At 43.7% G+C, this 18,924-nt stretch overlaps 1 protein-coding gene across 2 annotated transcripts in view; it reads left to right on the plus strand.

Moving 5' to 3' along the window:
• The first annotated feature begins 17,664 nt into the window (after window positions 1-17,664).
• The window catches only part of GNPTAB (N-acetylglucosamine-1-phosphate transferase subunits alpha and beta), an 85,777-nt gene continuing 84,517 nt past the window's right edge, over window positions 17,665-18,924 (plus strand). Inside the window, exon 1 of one of the 2 annotated variants that reach the window (XM_055575479.1) lies at window positions 17,665-18,045. In XM_055575479.1, coding sequence (XP_055431454.1) covers window positions 17,929-18,045 — 117 coding nt within the window. In that variant the 5' untranslated portion in view covers window positions 17,665-17,928. The remainder of the gene's footprint in view (window positions 18,046-18,924) is intronic. The other variant, XM_055575484.1, reaches the window with a different exon arrangement.

Raw genomic sequence — 18,924 nt, forward strand, 5'->3', positions numbered from 1 at the left:
TTATGTCATTCTTTTAAAGATTGTGTCTTCGCATATACACACACACACAGACCTCATTTCAATATCATCCAGGGGTTCTTTCTGTTGCCCAAGGCAAGCTCCATGCAGAGTGAGGCCAAAGGAACTGAAACATTGGGAGTTTGGAGTAGAGAAAGGTTTGCTGCAGGGTCAAGCAACAAAAACCTCAAACTCTTGGTTTTGGGGGAGAAGTGTTCATAGGTACAATTTGAAGTTAGGGCTCCTGGGTGATTTATTTCTGATTGGATGGTGGTAACAGGGCTGTGGCTCCAGGGATCTTGTGCTCAACCTAAAGTTACCATCCTCCACCTAAGTGGAGGCTTTAGTTCTTCAGAAGAGCTCAAAGATATTATTATGTATATCCCTTCAGGAGGAAACCAGACCTACACCAAGGCTTCACCATTCTTTTTGGACTGCTCCTCCTCTGTTCCTGCATTCCCTCACTTTCCTGCTTAGTAACTCCTGTTTGAATCTGCCCTTTAGTACTCGGAGAAGGTCTAGGAGGCCTAAACCTTTTTTCCTAAGAACCACAACAAAAGAAACAGGGGACATAGAAAGGATTTGTATCCTGCTTGGTTTCATAATTTCCAAATTGAAGATTTCAGTTGTTCTTACTCTATAAGGTTAAACTAGTTAATATTTTTAAGGTACTTAAAACAGTGTCAAGGTTATAGTCAGACATATAGGAAATACTACTTTATTGTTATAATAGTAATTGACCTTCCCTGGTGGCTCAGATGGTAAAGCGTCTGCCTAAAATGCGGGAGACCCGGGTTTGATCCCTGGGTTGGGAAGATCCCCTGGAGAAGGAAATGGCAACCCACTCCAGTATTCTTGCCTGGAAAATCCCATGGATGGAGGAGATTGGTTGGTTACTGTCCATGGGGTCTCAAAGAGTCAGACACGACTGAGAGACTTCACTATTCACTATAATAATAATTATCAGTATTTTGTTATAATTTTATTATACTGGGGCTTCCCTGGTAACTCAGTGGTAAAGAATCTGCCTCCCAACGCAGGAGACATGGGTTCAATCCCTGGATTGGGAAGATCCCCCGGAAAAGGAAATGGCAAGCCACTCCAATATTCTTGCCTGGGAAATCTCATGGACAGAGGAGCCTGGTAGGCTACATAGTCCATGGAGTTGCAAAAGAGTCGGACACAACTTAACAGCTAAACAACAATAAGTTATTATTACTAGCTTTGTTATTATCATTACTGTAAGCAGATATGTTAGGGAGTCCCCAGAGAAAGAGAACAAAGTGTTGACTAAAAAAGATGCACAACATGAGAGTTACGAGTAAAGCTTGTTCCAAAGAGGTAGTGGGGGGAGGTCAATATATATGATTTTGGTGAAGAGGGAGTTCAATGTAATCAAGCCCTTCTTTTATAAAAGGTTTTCTGCAATCACAAGGAGCGGATGTCACCATGAAAGGATTTAGTGCTTTTCTAGATAAGAGGAGATGAAAGACTTAGATATGAAATCAGCTCCTGAAAATATCTGACTATCTAAAAACCTATTCCACCAGTTTGCCTGGAGCACAGAATGCCTCACTCTCCACTCTGAACTCCCTTCAGAGCATGTCAAAGGTCAAGAGCTGCAACAGCACAGGGTTCAGTCTCTGCAAATGCTATTGGAAAGCGCCGATTTGCAACTGACACAGAAATGGCTTTCTTGACATAAGAGAAGCCATTTCAGCCTAAGCCATATTTTTAAAAATTTATTTTAGGCTCTGCTGAGGCTTCATCCGGACTTCCCAGGTGGTGGATCTTCATTGCTGAATGCAGGTTTTCTCTAGTTGCAGTGCACGGACTTCTAACTGCAGTGGTTTCTCTTGTGGAGTATTGGCTCTAGGGCTCAGGCTTCAGGAGTCGTGGTGCCTGGGCTTAGTTGTCCTGTGACATTTGGAATCTTCCCAGACCAGGGATGGATCCCATGTCCCCTGAATTGGCAGGCAGAGTCTTAACCACTGGACCATCAGGGAAGTCCTAAATGTAAGTTAATGGTGAAGTGTTTAGGTATGATGTATACTGATCTCTGCAACTTATTTTATTTTTTTAATTTTTATTTTATTTTATTTTTTAACTTTACAATATTGTGTTGGTTTTGCCATATATCAACATGAATCCGCCACAGGTTTATTTTAAAATAAAATTAAAAAAATGGATTAATGAATGGATATTGACATAACTGTTTGAATAGATATGTGAAAAAAGCAAGTAAGGCACTATGTTAATAGTATTGTAGAATTTTAGGAACTAGATGAGAAGGTGGAGGATATGTATTGTACTTTCAACAATAAAAGCTTCAACTTTTTAAAAAAATAATTAAAATCTGAAAAAAACAACCGTCTGGAAAAATATGCATCCTGTTGTTAACAAGGGTTACCCCTTGAGATTGGAAACAGGGCTTTGGAGGGAAGGAAGTCTTTAACTTCTTACCTTATTCAGTTATTGTTTTTATTTTTATGAGCATGAATTGTTTTGGAACAATAAATTTAAAGGTCAATTTGTGGGAATTCGCTGATAGAATAATAAACATCTAAAAAATAGATAAGTCAAAAACGAAGGTCAATATGCAAAACATACAAACAAAAAAGTAAGATGAAACATTCACAGAGAAAAGAAATTGTACCAGAGCTATAGGAGATTTTGTCTTCTTTGACCTACTAAAAACATAATACTTTTATAATAAGAAAACCAAACTTAAGATTTACTTAAAAACAAAAAGATATTAAAATTCATAGAAATAGGGACTTCCCTGGTAGTCTTGCCTAGTGGTTAAGAATCTTTAGAATTCATCTTTCAAGATGGTAATGATGACCATATATGCAAGACAGCAAAAGAGACACAGATATAAACAATAGACTTTAGGACTCTGTGGGAGAAGGTGAGGGTGGGATGATTTGAGAGAATAGCATTGAAACACGTATATTACCATATGTGAAATAGATCGCCAGTCCAGGTTCAATGCATGAGACAGGGCACTCAGGGCCAGTGCACTGGGATGACGCTGAGGGATGGGATGGGGAGGGAGGTGGGAGAGGGGTTCAGGATGGGTGACATATGTACACCCGTGGCTGATTTATGTGAATATATGGCAAAAAAAACACTACAATATTGTAAAGTAATTAGCCTCCAATTAAAATAAATTCATTCATTAAAAAAAAAAAAAGAGTTCATCTTTCAGTGAAGGGGATATGGGTTCAATCCCTGGTCGGAATGCAAGATCCTGCATGCTACTATCAACTACAAATTGGCACTTACCAAGAGCATTGCCAATGACTGAACAACAATGGCATTTGCCATCTGCCTCTATGGAGATAGAACCCCATGCAGCTATAACTGTTGACCTTCAACAACCTCTGTGGGAGCTCAGGGAGGAGTGAGGCACTCTGTGCTCCAGGAAATCTTGTGGGACAGGTCTTTAGGTAGTTGGATGTTTTTAGGAACAGATTTTATGATCTCAATCCTTGCATCTCCTCATATCTAGTTCAGTTCAGTTCACTCGCTCAGTCCGAATCTTTGCAACCCCATGGACTGCAGCACACCAGGCTTGCCTGTCTATCACCAACTCCCAGAGCTTGCTCAAACTCATGTCCATCAAGTTCATGATGCCATCCAACCATCGCATCCTCTATGTCCCCTTTTCCTCCTGCCTTTAAACTTTCCCAGCATCAGGGTCTTTTCTAATGAGTCAGTTCTTTGCATCAGGTAGTCAAATTTTGGAGCTTCAGCTTCAGCATCAGTGTTTCCAATGAATACTCAGGATTGAGTTCCTTTAGGATTGACTGGTTGGATCTCCTTGCAGTCCAAGGGACTCTCAAGAGTCTTTTCCAACACCACAATTCAAAAGCATCAAGTCTTCAGTGCTCAGCCTTCTTTATGGTCCAGCTCTCACATCCACACATGACTACTAAAAAAGCTATAGTTTTGACTATATGGACTTTTGTTGGCAAAGTAATGTCTCTGCTTTTTAATATGCCATTTAGGTTTGTCATAACTTTTCTTCCAAGAAGCAAGCATCTTTTAATTTCATGGCTACAGTCACCATCTGCAGTGATTTTATAATCAGATTGATTATATTCTTTGCAGCCAAAGATGGAGAAGCTCTATGCAGTCAGCAAAAACAAGACCAGGAGCTGACTGTGGCTCAGATCATGAATTCCTTATTGCCAAATTCAGGCTTAAATTGAAGAAAGTAGGGAAAACCACGAGACCATTCAGGTATGACCTAAATCAAATCCCTTATGATTATACAGTGGAAGTGACAAATAGATTCAAGGGATTAGGTCTGATAGACAGAGTGCCTGAAGAACTATGAAGGGAGGTTCGTGACATTGTACAGGAGGTGGTGATCAAAACCACCCCATGAAAAAAGAAATGCATAAAGGCCAAATGGATTGTATGAGAAGGCCCTACAAATAGCTGAGAAAAGAAGTTAAGTGAAAGGCAAAGGAAAAAAGGAAAGATATATCCATCTGAATGCAGAATTCCAAAGAACTGACTTGATTAATGATTAAGAAAATGCAGAAACAAAGGAAAAGCAGTTGAGCAAGAAAAGCAAGAATATTGGACTGCAGACTTCCCTGGTGGTTGAGTGGCTATGACTCTGCACTCCCAATGTAGGAGGCCTGGGTTCGATCCCTGGTCAGGGAACTAAATCTCATAAGCCACAAGATCCCACATTCAGAGACAAAGACCTGGTGCATCCAAAAAAAAAAAAGAGAATACTAGAGTGGGTTGCCATTTCCTCCTCCAGGGCAACTTCCCAACCCAGGAATTGAACCCACATCTCCTGTGAGCCATTCGGGAAGCCTGAGCCTCAGTATACTCTCACTGTAACACATCAGCAAGCTTAAGTGACACCCACCAGGGCCCTGACAGTTCTGAGGCCGAGTAAAAATGAAAGCATTAGTTGCTCAGTCGTGTCTGACTTTGTTGTTGTTGTTGTGTTGGTCACTCAGTCTTGTCCAACCCTTGGCAACCCCATGAACTGTAGCCCTTCAGGCTCCTTTGTCCATGGAATTCTCCAGGCAACAAAGAAACCATTTACTACAGATTGGGACTTGAACCCACATGCTGGGACTCAAACCCAGCCAAAACTCACAGTATCTAGTTTCAGGACCTAATGAAGCTCAGGTTCTTGATGTCTCATTGCAGAAAGAATTCCATGAGAGACAAAGTGATAGGTTCAGTTCAGTTCAGTTCAGTTGCTCAGTTGTGTCCGACCCTTTGCGACCCCATGAATCGCAGCACACCAGGCCTCCCTGTCCATCACCAACTCCCAGAGTTCACCCAAACTCATGTCCATCGAGTCAGTGATGCCATCCAGCCATCTCATCCTCTGTCGTCCCCTTCTTCTCCTGCCCCCAATCCCTCCCAGCATCAGAGTCTTTTCCAATGAGTCAACTCTTCGCATAAGGTGGCCAAAGTATTGGAGTTTCAGCTTTAGCATCAGTCTTTCCAAAGTAAGAAGTGGATTTATTCAGATACAGAGAGAAGCACACTCCACAGAGAAAGTGTGGGCTATCACAGAGGGCGAGTGTGGCCCTGAAGTTTGGCGTGGTTGGTTTTTATAGCCTGGGTAATTTCATATGCTAACAAGTGGGAGGATTATTGCAACTATTTCTGGGACTTGAACCCATGTGGCTGGGACAGAGGATGAGACGGTTGGATGGCATTACCAACTCGATGGACATGAGTTTGAGCAAGCTTTGGGAGTTGGTGATGGACAGGGAAGCCTGGCATGCTGCAGTCCATGGGGTCAAAAAGAGTTGGACATGACTGAGCAACTGAACTGAACTGATTTTGGGGAAGGGGTGGATATTTCCAGGATTTGGGCCACCACCCACTTCCTGTTCTTAACAATCCCTGGGAACTGTCATGGCACCTCTGGGTGTGTCATTCACTTGCTGATCAAGGATCAAGGTCTACTCTCCCATCTTGGTCCCATTCTTGGTTTATTTTGTGTCCTTGGGCTATGTCATTCTTTCAAAAGTTGTGCCCTACCCCTTTCCCTCCTTTTACAAGAATATTGGATTGGGTAGCCATTTCCTTCTCCAGGGGATCATCCTGAACCAGGGATAGAACCCAGGTCTCTTGCATTGCAGGCTGATTCTTTCCTGTCTGAGCCACAAAGGGTTTCCCTGAGGGCAACTATCACAGATCAAAAAGTGGATGGTGGCCCAATTCCTGGAAATCTCTGCCTCTTCTCTGAAATAGTTGGAATAATCCTCCATTTATTAGCCTATGAAATTATCCAGCCCATAAAAACTAACCATGGGACTTCCCTGGTGGTCCAGTGGTTAAGACTCTGAGCTCCCAATGGAGGGGGCATGGGTTCTATCCCTGGTTAGGGAACTAAGATCCCACATGCTGCATGTCCAATAAATAAATAAAATAAAACACTAAAAAAAACAACAACAAAACAAAAGTAACCATACCAGGGCTTCCCTAAAGGCTCAGTGTGCCAATGCAGGAGACACGGGTTCAAACCCTGATCTGGGAAGCTCCCACATGCCGAGAGGTCACTAAGCCCATACATTACAACTGAAGCCCACACTATAGAGCCTGTTCACTACAAGAGAAGCCACTGCAATGAGAAGCCCAAGCACTGCAACTAGGGAGTAACCCCATTCGCCACAACTAGAGAAAGTCTGTGTGCAGCAAGGACAACCCAGTGCAGCCAAAAATAAAATAAAATAATAAAATTATTGGAAAAAAAAAACTAACCACACCATATTTTGGCACCACTCTTGATGTCTAAGACGGCTCACACTCTATATGGAGTGTGTTTCTCTAAATAAATACACTTTCTACCTGTTACTTTGTGATGAAATGTCAAGAACTTGAGCTTGGACTTCCCTAGTGGTTCAGTGGATAAGAATCCGCCCACCAATGAGGGGACTCAGGTTCAATCCCTGGTCTGGGAAGATGCCACAAGCCTTGAAACAACTAAGCCCATGTGCCACAACTACTGGACCCACTTGCTGCAACTACCGAAGCCCTGGAAGTTAGAGCCTGCGCTCCACAAGAGAAGCCACCACAATGAGAAGCCACACCAAACAGTCCCAACTTTCTGCAGCTATAGAAAAGCCAGCACAGCCAATAAATAAATAAATATTTTAAAAAGAAAAAAAGAGAGAACCTGAACTTCAGTAAGTACTGAAGCCTGGTGTGTGATCTCAGTTAAAAGACCATGGGTTTTGCCCGGGTTTGTGTCCCAATCTGAGATGCACAGTTTCAGTTGCTCCTGAAAGGCTATAGATAAATAGATATACAGATATATAGAACAATCTGATGCATATCCTGGAGTTGTTTTATGGACACCAGGACCCTCCTTGAATAGAAACTGCTAATCAGACTTGCTGGAACCAGAAAGTTGAGGATTGAGGTTCCAGAAATATTATCTTGTTACCTCACCACCACGGCTTCCCAGGTGGCGCTAGTGGTAAAGAACCCACCTGCCAATGCAGGACAAGGAAGAGATGCAAGTTTGATCCCTGGGTTGGGAAGATCTCCGGAAATAGGAAATGGCAACCCACTCCAGTATTCTTGCCTGGAAAATTCTATGGACAGAGGAGCCTGGCAAGCTACAGCCTATGGGGTCACAAAGTGTCAGACATGACTGAGTACATGGAATAAGTATGTAACATGTGGTCTCTACCTCACTACCACCAACAATTAGAAGAATGTCCACAAGCTGATCACACCCCTGCAACCTTCACCCTAATGTTGCCTTTAAAAACCATTGCCAACAGGGAGTACCCGGTCTCCTTGTCTGATGTCCTACAAAATAAACTGTCTATAGTTTCCTTCACTACAACCCAGAGTCAGTAGATTGGCTTTGTGCACACTGAGTGAGTGAAACTGAGTTCTGTTCAGTAACAAAATGGGTTGAGTGTTTGTTCTCAAAATCTGTAATTTGGACAAAGGATTTAGGCAAGTTTTAGGCCCATGTCTGAGTCATTCATTTATTCTTTTTATAAACATTTCCTGAATGCCTACTCTAACAGAAACCTGATGGGCATGAAGAAGGTTTGAAGGAATATAGAGAGTAGAAGTGAAACTGAAAGTGTTAGTCACTTAGTTGTGTTTGACTCTTCGAGACCCCATGGACTGCAGCCTGCCAGGCTCCTCTGTCCATGGAATTTTCCAAGCAAGAATACTTGAGTGGGTAGCCATGCCCTTGTCGAGGGGATCTTCCAGACCCAGGGATGGAACCTGGGTCTCCTGCGTTGCAGGCAGTAGACCCTGTCCCCCCCCCCAAAAAAAACCAAGGTACTATCTTGTTCAAAAGACAAACACACATGTGAGAATTACAGTAAAATCATGATGCTCTATTGAGTACCATAAAACCATGGAATCTCACATTTATGCAGCATCTTAACCATTGTTTGATTCAACCTCATGAGGTGGCTAATGTCAAATAAGGAACAGAGAATTTGCAAGCAGAAGAGATCGCTGACTGAGGGTCAGAGTGATTTCTGAGGTGCCGGCCTGGGAGACTATGAGAATAGTGTACCATTGACAGAGGCACAGGAGGTGAAACAGGGAGGTGATGTAGGCGCAATGATAACATCTGTTCTAGACACTGCATGTGGAGGAACAATAGGATGTTATGTTGACTATTCTCCATTTGCTCCCAGATTCATTTCCATATCTTTTGCTGACCCCATAAAGGTCTTTCTTTCCCCAGACTCTTGTAGCTTCTGCCTGACTAGCTGCATCTGTTCTGATAGTATCTGTATCTCTAATCCATGACTGCAACTCCTTTGGGCAGGTCCCCCTTCGCAGCTTCACTTCTCACCAGATTCTGAGGACACCATTTCCTTGAAGATGTTGTTAAACACCTCCTTTCTTCTTAGATATTTCCTTAGAGATATTATAATATTATAATATGCTATGGAAAAAAACGGAAAAGGAGAAGAGCAGAGGGCAGAAATCTAGTCGATGTGATCTAGACCACCTAGAGAGGACAGGAGAATACCACCCAAAAAAGGAAGTTATCAAAGACATTTGAAGGGAATTCCTTGGCGGTCCAGTGGCTAGGACTCTGGTTCAATCCCTGGTTGGAGAACTAGGATCTCACAAATCTGTGGCACCTGGCAAATAAAAAAAAAATACTTCATAAGTATCAGGGAAGTATTCTGTTATGAACATCAAAGTAAGACAACATTTCAAGAAGGAGGTTATTTGGGAATTCCCTGGCTGTTCAGTCGTTAGGACTCCGTGCTTACACTGTCATGGGCCCATGTTAGATCCCTGGCTAGGAAACTAAGATCTCACATGGTACAGCCAAAGAAGGGGGTTATTGAAGATATTACTACATGGTGCAGAAAGGTTAAGGTGAAGACGAATAAGAAAACACTTCTGGATGTGTCAAGATTCATTATTTCAGTGATATTTTATTGTTTCAGAGGGCAGTTTTAATAGCAGTAAGGATAGAAATCAGGTTGTCAAAGGTTAAAAAGAGAATCCAATTTAAGAATTGGTAAGGGGGACTTCCCTGGTGGTCCAGTGGTTAGGAATCTGCCTGCCTATGCAGGGGACATAGGTTTGATCCCTGGTCCAGGAAGATCCCACATGCCTCAGGGCATTCAGGCCCATGTGCCACAACCACTGAGCCCACACTCTCAGGACGGACAAGAGAAGCCACTGCAATGAGAAGTCCGTGCACTAGCTCCCACTCGCCACAACTAAAGAAAGTCCAAGCATGGCAGCGAAGACTCGGTACAGCCAAATAGAAATAAATAAATGAAAGTAAAATTTAAAAAAGAATTGGCAAGGGATTGGAATTGACATTTCATCACAGAAGACACACAAATAACTAACAAAGATCTGAGAAGATGCTAACATCATTAGTCATTAGGGAAATGCAAAGGAAGTACAAATCAAAAGTGTACCGAGTGACCATAATTAAAACAAGAGACCATGCGGCGTGTTGGAGAGAATGAAAGAAAACTGGAATCCTCTTGCATAGCTCCTGGGAAAGGAAAATTTGTATGCCCATTTTGGAAAATGGTTTGGGAATTTTTTCAAATGTCAACATAAACTTACCACATAAGTCAGCAAGCCCATGCCTTTATATTTACCCAAGAGAAATGAAAACGTAAGTCCACCTGAAGACATGTATGTGCATTGTTCATAGCAGCATTACAAATAATTAGATGCAATCCTAAAAACAAAGCAAAACAAATAATTAGACCCAATGCAGAAATGATTCAAATGTCCATGCATGCACATGTGCCGTCATTTCAGTCATGTCTGACTCTTTGGAACCCTGGGGACTGTAACCCACCAGGCTCCTCTGTCCATGGGATTCTCCGGCCAAGAATACTAGAGTCAATTGCCATTGCCTCCAGCAGGTGATCTTCCCGACCCAGGGATCAAACCTGAGTCTCTTATGTCTCCTGCATTTTCAGGCAGTTTCTTTACCACTAGAACCACCTGGGAAGCCCTTCAAATGGTCAGTGAATGGATAAACAAAACATGGTCCTGGAATACAATTGAATACTATCCAGAATGGCAAACAAAGTCCAAGACAACTTTTTTTTTTTGCTGCTCTTCATGGCTTGCAGGATCTTAGTTCCCCAATCATGCAGTTTCCTGTACCCTCGCATTGAAAGTGTAGGAGTCCTAACTGCTGGATCACCAGGGAATCCCCAAGAGAATTTTAGAGTAATGAAACTATTACAAATGCTAATTCTGGATTACCATAATGGTTGAACAACTCGTAAATTTCCTTAAATAATTGTTGACCTAAAATGGCTCAATTTTATGGTATGTAAATTATCCCTCTATAAAGCTGTTTTTTTTTTAAAAAACAGTGTTAACTAGATAATATTCTAGGAAATCAAGGCAAAAGAATTAGGGTAATAAATGAATACAGAAACCAAAACATTGTTCCATGATTGCTCAACAGACACTGGCTTTGACCCATAACTTTTTAAAAAAATGTGATCATTCTTATCTTTTTAAATTAAACATTCTTTTTTTGTTTATTTATTTATTTTTTGGGCACACCACATGGCTTGTGGGGGTCTTAATTCCCTTATCAGGGATTGAATCCACAGCTCAGCAATGAAAGAGTGGAGTCTTAACCACTGGGCCCCCAAGGAATTCCCAAGATCTATAACTGTTTATTTAATATTATTAGAGAGAAATTTGTCTTAATATAAAATAATGTTTCATTTTTTAAAAAAGGAATGTTCCTAGCTTATCTAGAAGAACTTCTCAGAATTAATTAGCAGCAAATCTGCACATAGTGAAGTGAAAATAAAGCCAAGAAGAATAACTTAACTATCCAATTTAGATCAGTATGAGGTGGGATGGGAGACATGAACAAAACTAGCTCTATCTCATCTTAACTGAGGACCCAAAGAGGATATCAGCTTAGGGAGGAATAGAACTGTCTACGTTGCAAGGGAAGGAGCTCAGAATGCAGCTTTTGGAAATTTTTTTTTTTTTTTGGTCACAGGAGGCATGTGGAATTTTAGTTCCCCAACCAGGGATCAAACCCATGCCCTTTGTATTGGAAGAACATAGTTTTAACCACTGGACCACCAAGGAAGTCCTAGAAATTTGTTTTGTTTTGTTATACATACAGTTTACAGTGAAGCAATAGAGCAAACCCTGCAGCTAGTTTGTACATGATGATAGAAAAGAAAGACAAAAGAAAATGGATTTTCTTTTTCATGAGTTTCCCTCTATTCACACATAATGCTAATCATTATTAACTCATTCCCTTTGTACCCTCTCGGCAGTCTTACCATAGTTATCTCCTAACCCTTTTGGCCTGAAATGTCAGAGGCAACAGTTATATTGCCTTCTACTGTGACATTTGCACTTTTTACTTATTTTTTAATTTTTAAAATATTTATTTGGCTACATCGGGTCTTAGTTGTGGCGTGTAGGCTTAGTTCCCCTGCGGCATGTGGGATCTTAACTCCCTGATCAGGGATCAAAACTTCATCCCCTGCATTGGAAGGTGGATTCTTTTTTTTTTTTTTTAGGTAATAAGTGGATTTATTTAGAGAGGAACACACTCCACAGAGGGCTTCCATGGTAGCTCAGCTGATTAAGAATCTTCCTGCAATGCAGGAGACCCTTATTTGCTTCCTGGGTCAGGAAGAGTCCCTGGAGAAGGACATGGCAACCCATTCCAGTATTCTTGCCTGGAGAATCCCCATGGAAAGAGGAGCCTGGGCGGCTACAGTCCATGGGGTTCCAAAAAGTCAGCATGACTGAGTAACTAAGCGCACACACATGTGCGCGCGCGCACACACACACACACACTCCACAGAAAGAGTATGGCCATCACAGGCGAGAGTGGCTGGAAGGTGAATTCTTAACCACTGGACCACCAGGGAAGTCCAACATTTGCACTTTAAACAAACTGTCAGTAACTGAAATTTGGTGCCCATACTGTTCCTTAACATTGGTTATAGTGACTATAATAAATTTAGAACCTTGCCAAAGCTTTGTAGCAAACTATCAGAGTACTCCTGACAGTCTTCTTGAAGGCAGGCTGTGCATGATAGAAAATTCTTCCTATTTAATTATGTATGTAACATGCAATAAGTTAGATAATCAGGGTTTACAGATTATCAAATACATACATTGAGTGCTCATTACTTTGGCTATATGGAGGAGAAAACCAGAAAACAATTTTTTAAAAATTGTGGAGATCAGAAAGTTCCCAAAGTGTGGGAATCAGGAAATGGACACAACTTTCAAACAGAAGGGTAGGATTAAATTTTGCAAATAGATTCTGCAAAGTGTATCATGGTGGGCTTGATAATGATCTTGGGAAATTGTTGGAACCTCTAGTTAAATGGATGGCTCATGAGAACTTAAATGGGGGAGTGTAGGAGCCAGGATACAGAGAGAAAGAGAGAGAAGAAGGGTAATACACATTCTTTTGGAGCAAACCTGAAACTCGCAAAAAATTGACCAAGTACTAGGCAACAAAGGAAGTCTATGAATTCCAGGGTGTCAACATCATACAGAATACATTCTTTTGTTTTAGTCAAATTATTATTTGTAGACTAAAGAATCTATTCATTGATTTAAACAGAAAAGGATTCAGCTGGTTCATCCATGAACAATCAGGAGAGTTGAACAAAAAGAGACTTTAGGTTGAATTTGCAAGTAAGTGCTCCCCAACTCTGAGCTGAACTGAGCTCCAAGGGAGTTATGGATTCTGCCACGGTGGGCCAGGGAAGAGCAGACCAGGACATCTGCTACAGAGTCAAGAAGCCACTTCCAGCAATGCTGGCTTCAGAACCACATCACATCTCCAAACGTCTCTCTAGCAAAAAAGCGGGGTTCCCTTTCCCCAGCTTCTTATCCCATGTCACTGCCAGATTAAAATGTTCTGTGAATTCACCTGACTAAGAGAATCTAAACTACACCCAGAACCCTAGTTTCAGGCATGTGCTGGTTAACAGTGGGTGCCTCTCAGCTCCAAATTCATCCGCTCAGAACTGTCTCTGTGTTAATGGACTTGAACTAAGCATTTCTCTTTCGTAGTGAGTGTGATCCTAAACCTTACCAGTAGAGGGCGGTGGAGGGCTATTGCAGGGAGGAAGGGGGCGCTTCCTGAGTCCAGCGTGTGATTTTCGTTTTTTTCTTCCACGTCCTGCGTGGTGGGTTAGTGTACCAGTGTGTGGAGATACAGTGCTGCTCTGCCCCAGCCATGCACGCCCAGAGAACCCAGGTTACCACCTTAGCCTCGGTCTGGAACCGAACCCCAAGCCTCAGTGTACATCTGCATTTCATGCAGACGTTCATGGGATTAAGTAAAATTCGTACTTGAAGCTTATAGTTTTGGGACATTAATGGAAAACAATAAACACTAAAAATAAAAATTGATCTAAGTATTACATTTGAGAAATCAGCTGAAGAAGCAACGAAGAAGGGAATTCCTTGGTGGTCCAGGAGTTAGCACTCTGTGCTTCCACTGCCGAGGTCCCTGGCAGAGAATTAAAATGCCCCACTGGCGTATCCTGAAGAAGAAGAAGAAAAAAAAAAAAGCAAGGGAGTAAATTAAGAGAATAAGAGGAAAGGAAATTACAAAGATAAAGGCACAAATCAATGAAATATAAGACCACACAAAAATAGAAAGAATGAGCCAAAGCATAAGGGGAAAAAATTATTTAGCAAAAAGTTGAGACAGTACAAAGTAACAAACAAAATGACACAAACAAAGAGTAAATAACAATAAACATGACAGATTTAGAAACCTAGATGCTGCTGCTGCTAAGTCACTTCAGTCGTGTCCGACTCTGTGCGACCCAATAGACGGCAGTCCACCAGGCTCCCCCGTCCCTGAGATTCTCCAGGCAAGAACACTGGAGTGGGTTGCCATTTCCTTCTCCAATGCATGAAAGTGAAAAGTGAAAGTGAAGTTTCTCAGTCGTGTCCGACTCTTTGTGACCCTTCTGCATTGCAGACAGATTCTTTACCGTCTGAGCCACACAGGGAATGCTAAGGGTAGGGATATAGTTATGAATAAGATGAGCCAGTCTCCTGCCTTTGTGATGTCTGTATTGCAGAGATGTGTGTGTGTGTGTGTGTGTGTGTGTGCACGCGCGAGCGCGTGCGCGCAACACTCACTGTCATGTCTGACTCTTTGCGACCCTGTAGCCCACCAGGCTCCTTTGTCCAGGGGATTTTCCAGGCAAGAATACTAGAGTGGGTTGCCATTCCCTTCTCCAGGGGATCTTCCCAATGCAGGGATCGAATCCAGGTCTCCTGCATTGTAGGCAGATTCTTTACCACCTGAGCCACCAGGGAAGCCCCACTTATGTGATAACTATGTGTATCTGTTTATATATACATGATATATTTGCATTCACAAAAAAATAAGCAGTGGGCCATGTTATGTTTTGGCTCTTGGAATTCTATCAGAAGCAATGAAATTTCTTAATAATTTGCTTTAGTTATTATTTTGCAAAAATAAATAAAAGCTGTCTTGGCTTTCTTTTTTAGAAAAAAAAAAAAGAAAGGCATGAGGTCACTTACAATAGACTTGTGTTTTATGAGCGCACACTGTTTATCTTGAAAGGAAGAAGCAGGGGAAAAAATTAAAGTATGTTTTCTGACAACAAGCAAGCTTTTCTTTCTTTTTATTTTATTTTATTTTATTTTTAACAAGCAAGCTTTTCAAGCCTAAAGCTGAAAAGTACAAGTATTTCATAATGTTAACATTTTTATCTTTTTACCTTGAGTAAAGCAAGGACTAAGCTAAATATAGACATATCAGGAGTTATTTCAACTTTGCTTAAATCAACTTATTAAAGTTCTCTGTTTAGGGTCATTTTCTTATCAAGCTCAAGGTATGCCTTCAAGTACACCATATCTATATTCGAGGTTATATTTTGCAAGCCCAGGGCAAGAGGCTCTTCACTGTGTAGGATTGTTTACTTGGTTGTTCATTTTTCATCAAGACTGGGCAAAAGGTGACTCAGAGATAGATGGTGTTTAGGTGCCCAACACTTAAAGCATTCTTGTCTCCTGAGTTTCAAACTCATTGAGAATATGGTGTAAGATACAGACAGATGGAGATGGATGCATCGGTTTTAGTGCTGATACAGTTAATTGAAGAATGTTGTTCACTTCCTCAAACCAGCAAGCAGCTAATATTTTCTCTCTGAATGAAACACACTTTCTAGGCCCAGGCCCAGGCTGGGCCCCAGCTGCTCCTATGGCTGGCAGACAGTGGATGAGAACTTCTGTCTCTGGCAGACAAGCTCAATTTCTTGCAACCTTGCCAGTCAGGTACCTCCCTCCTCTCTTGGGATGAGGGGTGGAAAGAGACACCAGGAGTGTTAATAAAATGTTGAAAGAGAAAACTGTGTGTCCTGATAGGAAATATTGTTGTTTCAAACCCCTTGAGACTTAAGTCCTCTGGTTTTATCCAGTCAACCCTAAAGGAAATCAAGCCTGAATATTCATTGGAAGGACTGATGCTGAAGTTGAAGCTCCAATACTTTGGCCACCTGATGCGAAGAGCCAACTCATTGGAAGAGACCCTGATGCTGGGGAAAATTGAGGGCAGGAGGAGAAGGGGATGACAGAGGATGAGATGGTTGCACAGCCTCAATGGACATGAGTTTGAGCAAACTGCAGAAGATGGTGAAGGACAGGGAAACCTGCATTCCATGGGGGTGAAAAGAACTGGACACAACTGAGCGACTGAACAACAACACTGTCCACAGGCTTCCCAGGTGACTCAGTGGTAAAGAATCCACCTGGTAATGCATGAGCCACAGGAGACTCAGGTTCAATTTCTGGGTCGGGAAGATCCCCTTGAGTAGGAAATGGCAACCTACTCCAGTATTCTTGCCTGGGAAATCCCAAGGACAGAGGGGAGCCTGGTGGGCTACAGTCTGTGGGGTTGCAACGAGTCAGACACAACTGAGCATTGCATGCATGGATACTGTCCACACCCCCTCTTCTACCTGAAGGCCCTCTTAAAAATCATCTGGTGCCAAAGTAGAAATAACTGACCTCCTTTGTATGGGTTCCCATCCAATACATGGCACAACGTCTGTTGTAACAACGTTTTTGTTTTTTAAAATAGTATTTAGTGGTTTCTGTGTTTGTCTTCCCAACTAGACTCTCTCTGAGAACAGTGGCCAGATCTAGTTCATTTCTGACTGTTTCTTTGGCCCTGCCTGAACAACAACAACAACATGGGGGCCTGGGAGATCTTAGTTTCCCAACCAGGGGTGTAGACCTAGGCCACTGCAGTGGAAGGGAGGAGTCCTAATCGCTGGACAGCCAGGGAATTCCCTCTAGTTCATTTCTGAATACCTGACACCAAGCACCCTGCCAGATACTGGACACTAAATACGTATTTAATAAATAGATGAATGAATGAATGAATGTTTAGCACATTTAGTGGTGTTGGAGAAGGCTCTTGAGAGTTCCTTGGACTGCAAGGAGATCCAACCATTCCATCCTAAAGGAGATCAGTCCTGGGTGTTCATTGGAAGGACTGATGTTGAAGCTGAAACTCCAATACTTTGGCCACCTGATGCAAAGAGCTGACTCATTTGAAAAGACCCTGATGCTGGGAAAGATTGAGGGCAGGAGGAGAAGGGGCTGACAGAGAATGAGATGGTTGGATGGCATCACCAACTCAATAGACATGGGTTTTGGTGGACTCTGGGGGCTGGTGATGGACAGGGAGGCCTGGCGTGCTGCGATTCATGGGGTCGCAAAGAGTCGGATACGACTGAGCGACTGAGCGAATGAACTGAACTGAACTGAGTCCTCCAAATTCCTCTTTCAACAATACGGTTAGATAGCAGGAGGGGAAGAGATCTATAACAGCTTTTCCTCTTGGCGTTGTGAAAAACCATGATTTGCCAATCATTGTAAATGCAGGAAGGTTTTTGTGCATAAAAACACTGGTGCCCGTGCAGCACTGTCTAGGGCACGGCCTCCTTACAGAGGCCTGTCCTGTCCGGTTGCCGGTACAACTCAGTTTCAAGGATCCCTGCCAGGCCCGAAGAGCGCACCGCGCACGCGTAGTCACGGGGGCTCGCGCCTGTCCTCCGCCCCTCCGCCCTCCAGGTGGCGCTGCCGGCCCGTTCGCCGCCGCCGCAGCCGCCGCCGCCGTCTCTAGCCCGGCTATACTGGGGCGGCGCCGGCTGCCTTGGGGGCCGCGCGACCGCCTCCGCCGCTAGGAGGGCGTGGGTTCCTGGCTCCCGGAAGCGGCGGCCGCGGCGTGGAGCCGAGCGGGCGTCGGTCCCCGGAGCGGCAATGCGCGGCGGCCGGAGGCTGTGACCTGAGCGCGGCGGCCCTGCGGGGGCCGCGGAATGGCGGCTCGTTGAGGCGGCAGCGGCGGCGTCTCCGACTCCCCGGGCACGGCGCGGCGTGGCGGCGGCCAGGGTGATGCTGCTCAAGCTCTTGCAGAGACAGACCTATACCTGCCTGTCCCACAGGTATGGGCTCTACGTCTGTTTCGTGGGCGTCGTTGTCACCATCGTCTCCGCCTTCCAGTTCGGAGAGGTGAGTAGCGGCGCGGGAGCCCTTGCCAGGGCTCCCTGGACCGGCACGACCGCGCGGTGTCCCGGCCCCGGCGCGCTGCACTCTTGCCTCCCCATCCTCCCTGCAGACACAGGGATGAGCCCAGCGCCTGCCCTTCCCTCGGGGGCGCCGCCAGCTCGGACAGAGCTCCTCTCCGGGCTGCGGCGTCAGCATCTGGGGTCCAGATCTCGCCTCACGACGGTTTGGGAGATCCGCGCTCCTTCTGCGGAATCCCTTTCCCCCCAGGTACCTTCAGCAGGGACCCCGAGTCATTTGACTTTCTCCCTAAGGCCTTGGTTCGGCACGCAGCCCCCCTCCCGGGACCCAGAGTTCCTAAATTTTACCGAATTCTCAGTCCTTGCCCCTCCTGCGGCTTCCTCTTCTAGTGTCACCCTTATAACCTTTTCCCTTTACAGAGGCGCTTTATATTCTTAATCCCGTTTCTTCCCGGATCTCAAAACTTTGTCCAAGAAGGGTGTTTTCTTGGCCCGTGAATTTGCTGTGGGGAGAGTGTACTGGCCCCAAATTTAAAGGACTTACACGTGAAAGGTTTTTTTTTTCCCCTTACATTTTTGCTGTCTTATTTGAGACAGCTTAATCTGTTAACCTTTAGAGGCTGTACTGGTAGATGTACATACACTGGTGTGGGAGCGCCCCTGACAGGTCCTGCTCTTCTCTATCAGGAGATAGCTGAGGCTAGGGCTTTGACTTCATGTGACCATGACGCCCTTAACCATCTTGGACTCCAGCACCCGATCTCTTGGGAACCCTCACAAGCCTTCAGGTCACGGGATATGCTAATAACTTAGATTCCGGATCACACTAGCCCAACCTTTCCTAATCTGCTCACAGTTGATAATG

This window comes from Bubalus kerabau, chromosome 1, assembly GCF_029407905.1.
Source record: "Bubalus kerabau isolate K-KA32 ecotype Philippines breed swamp buffalo chromosome 1, PCC_UOA_SB_1v2, whole genome shotgun sequence".
NCBI classification, from domain to species: domain Eukaryota; kingdom Metazoa; phylum Chordata; class Mammalia; order Artiodactyla; family Bovidae; genus Bubalus; species Bubalus kerabau.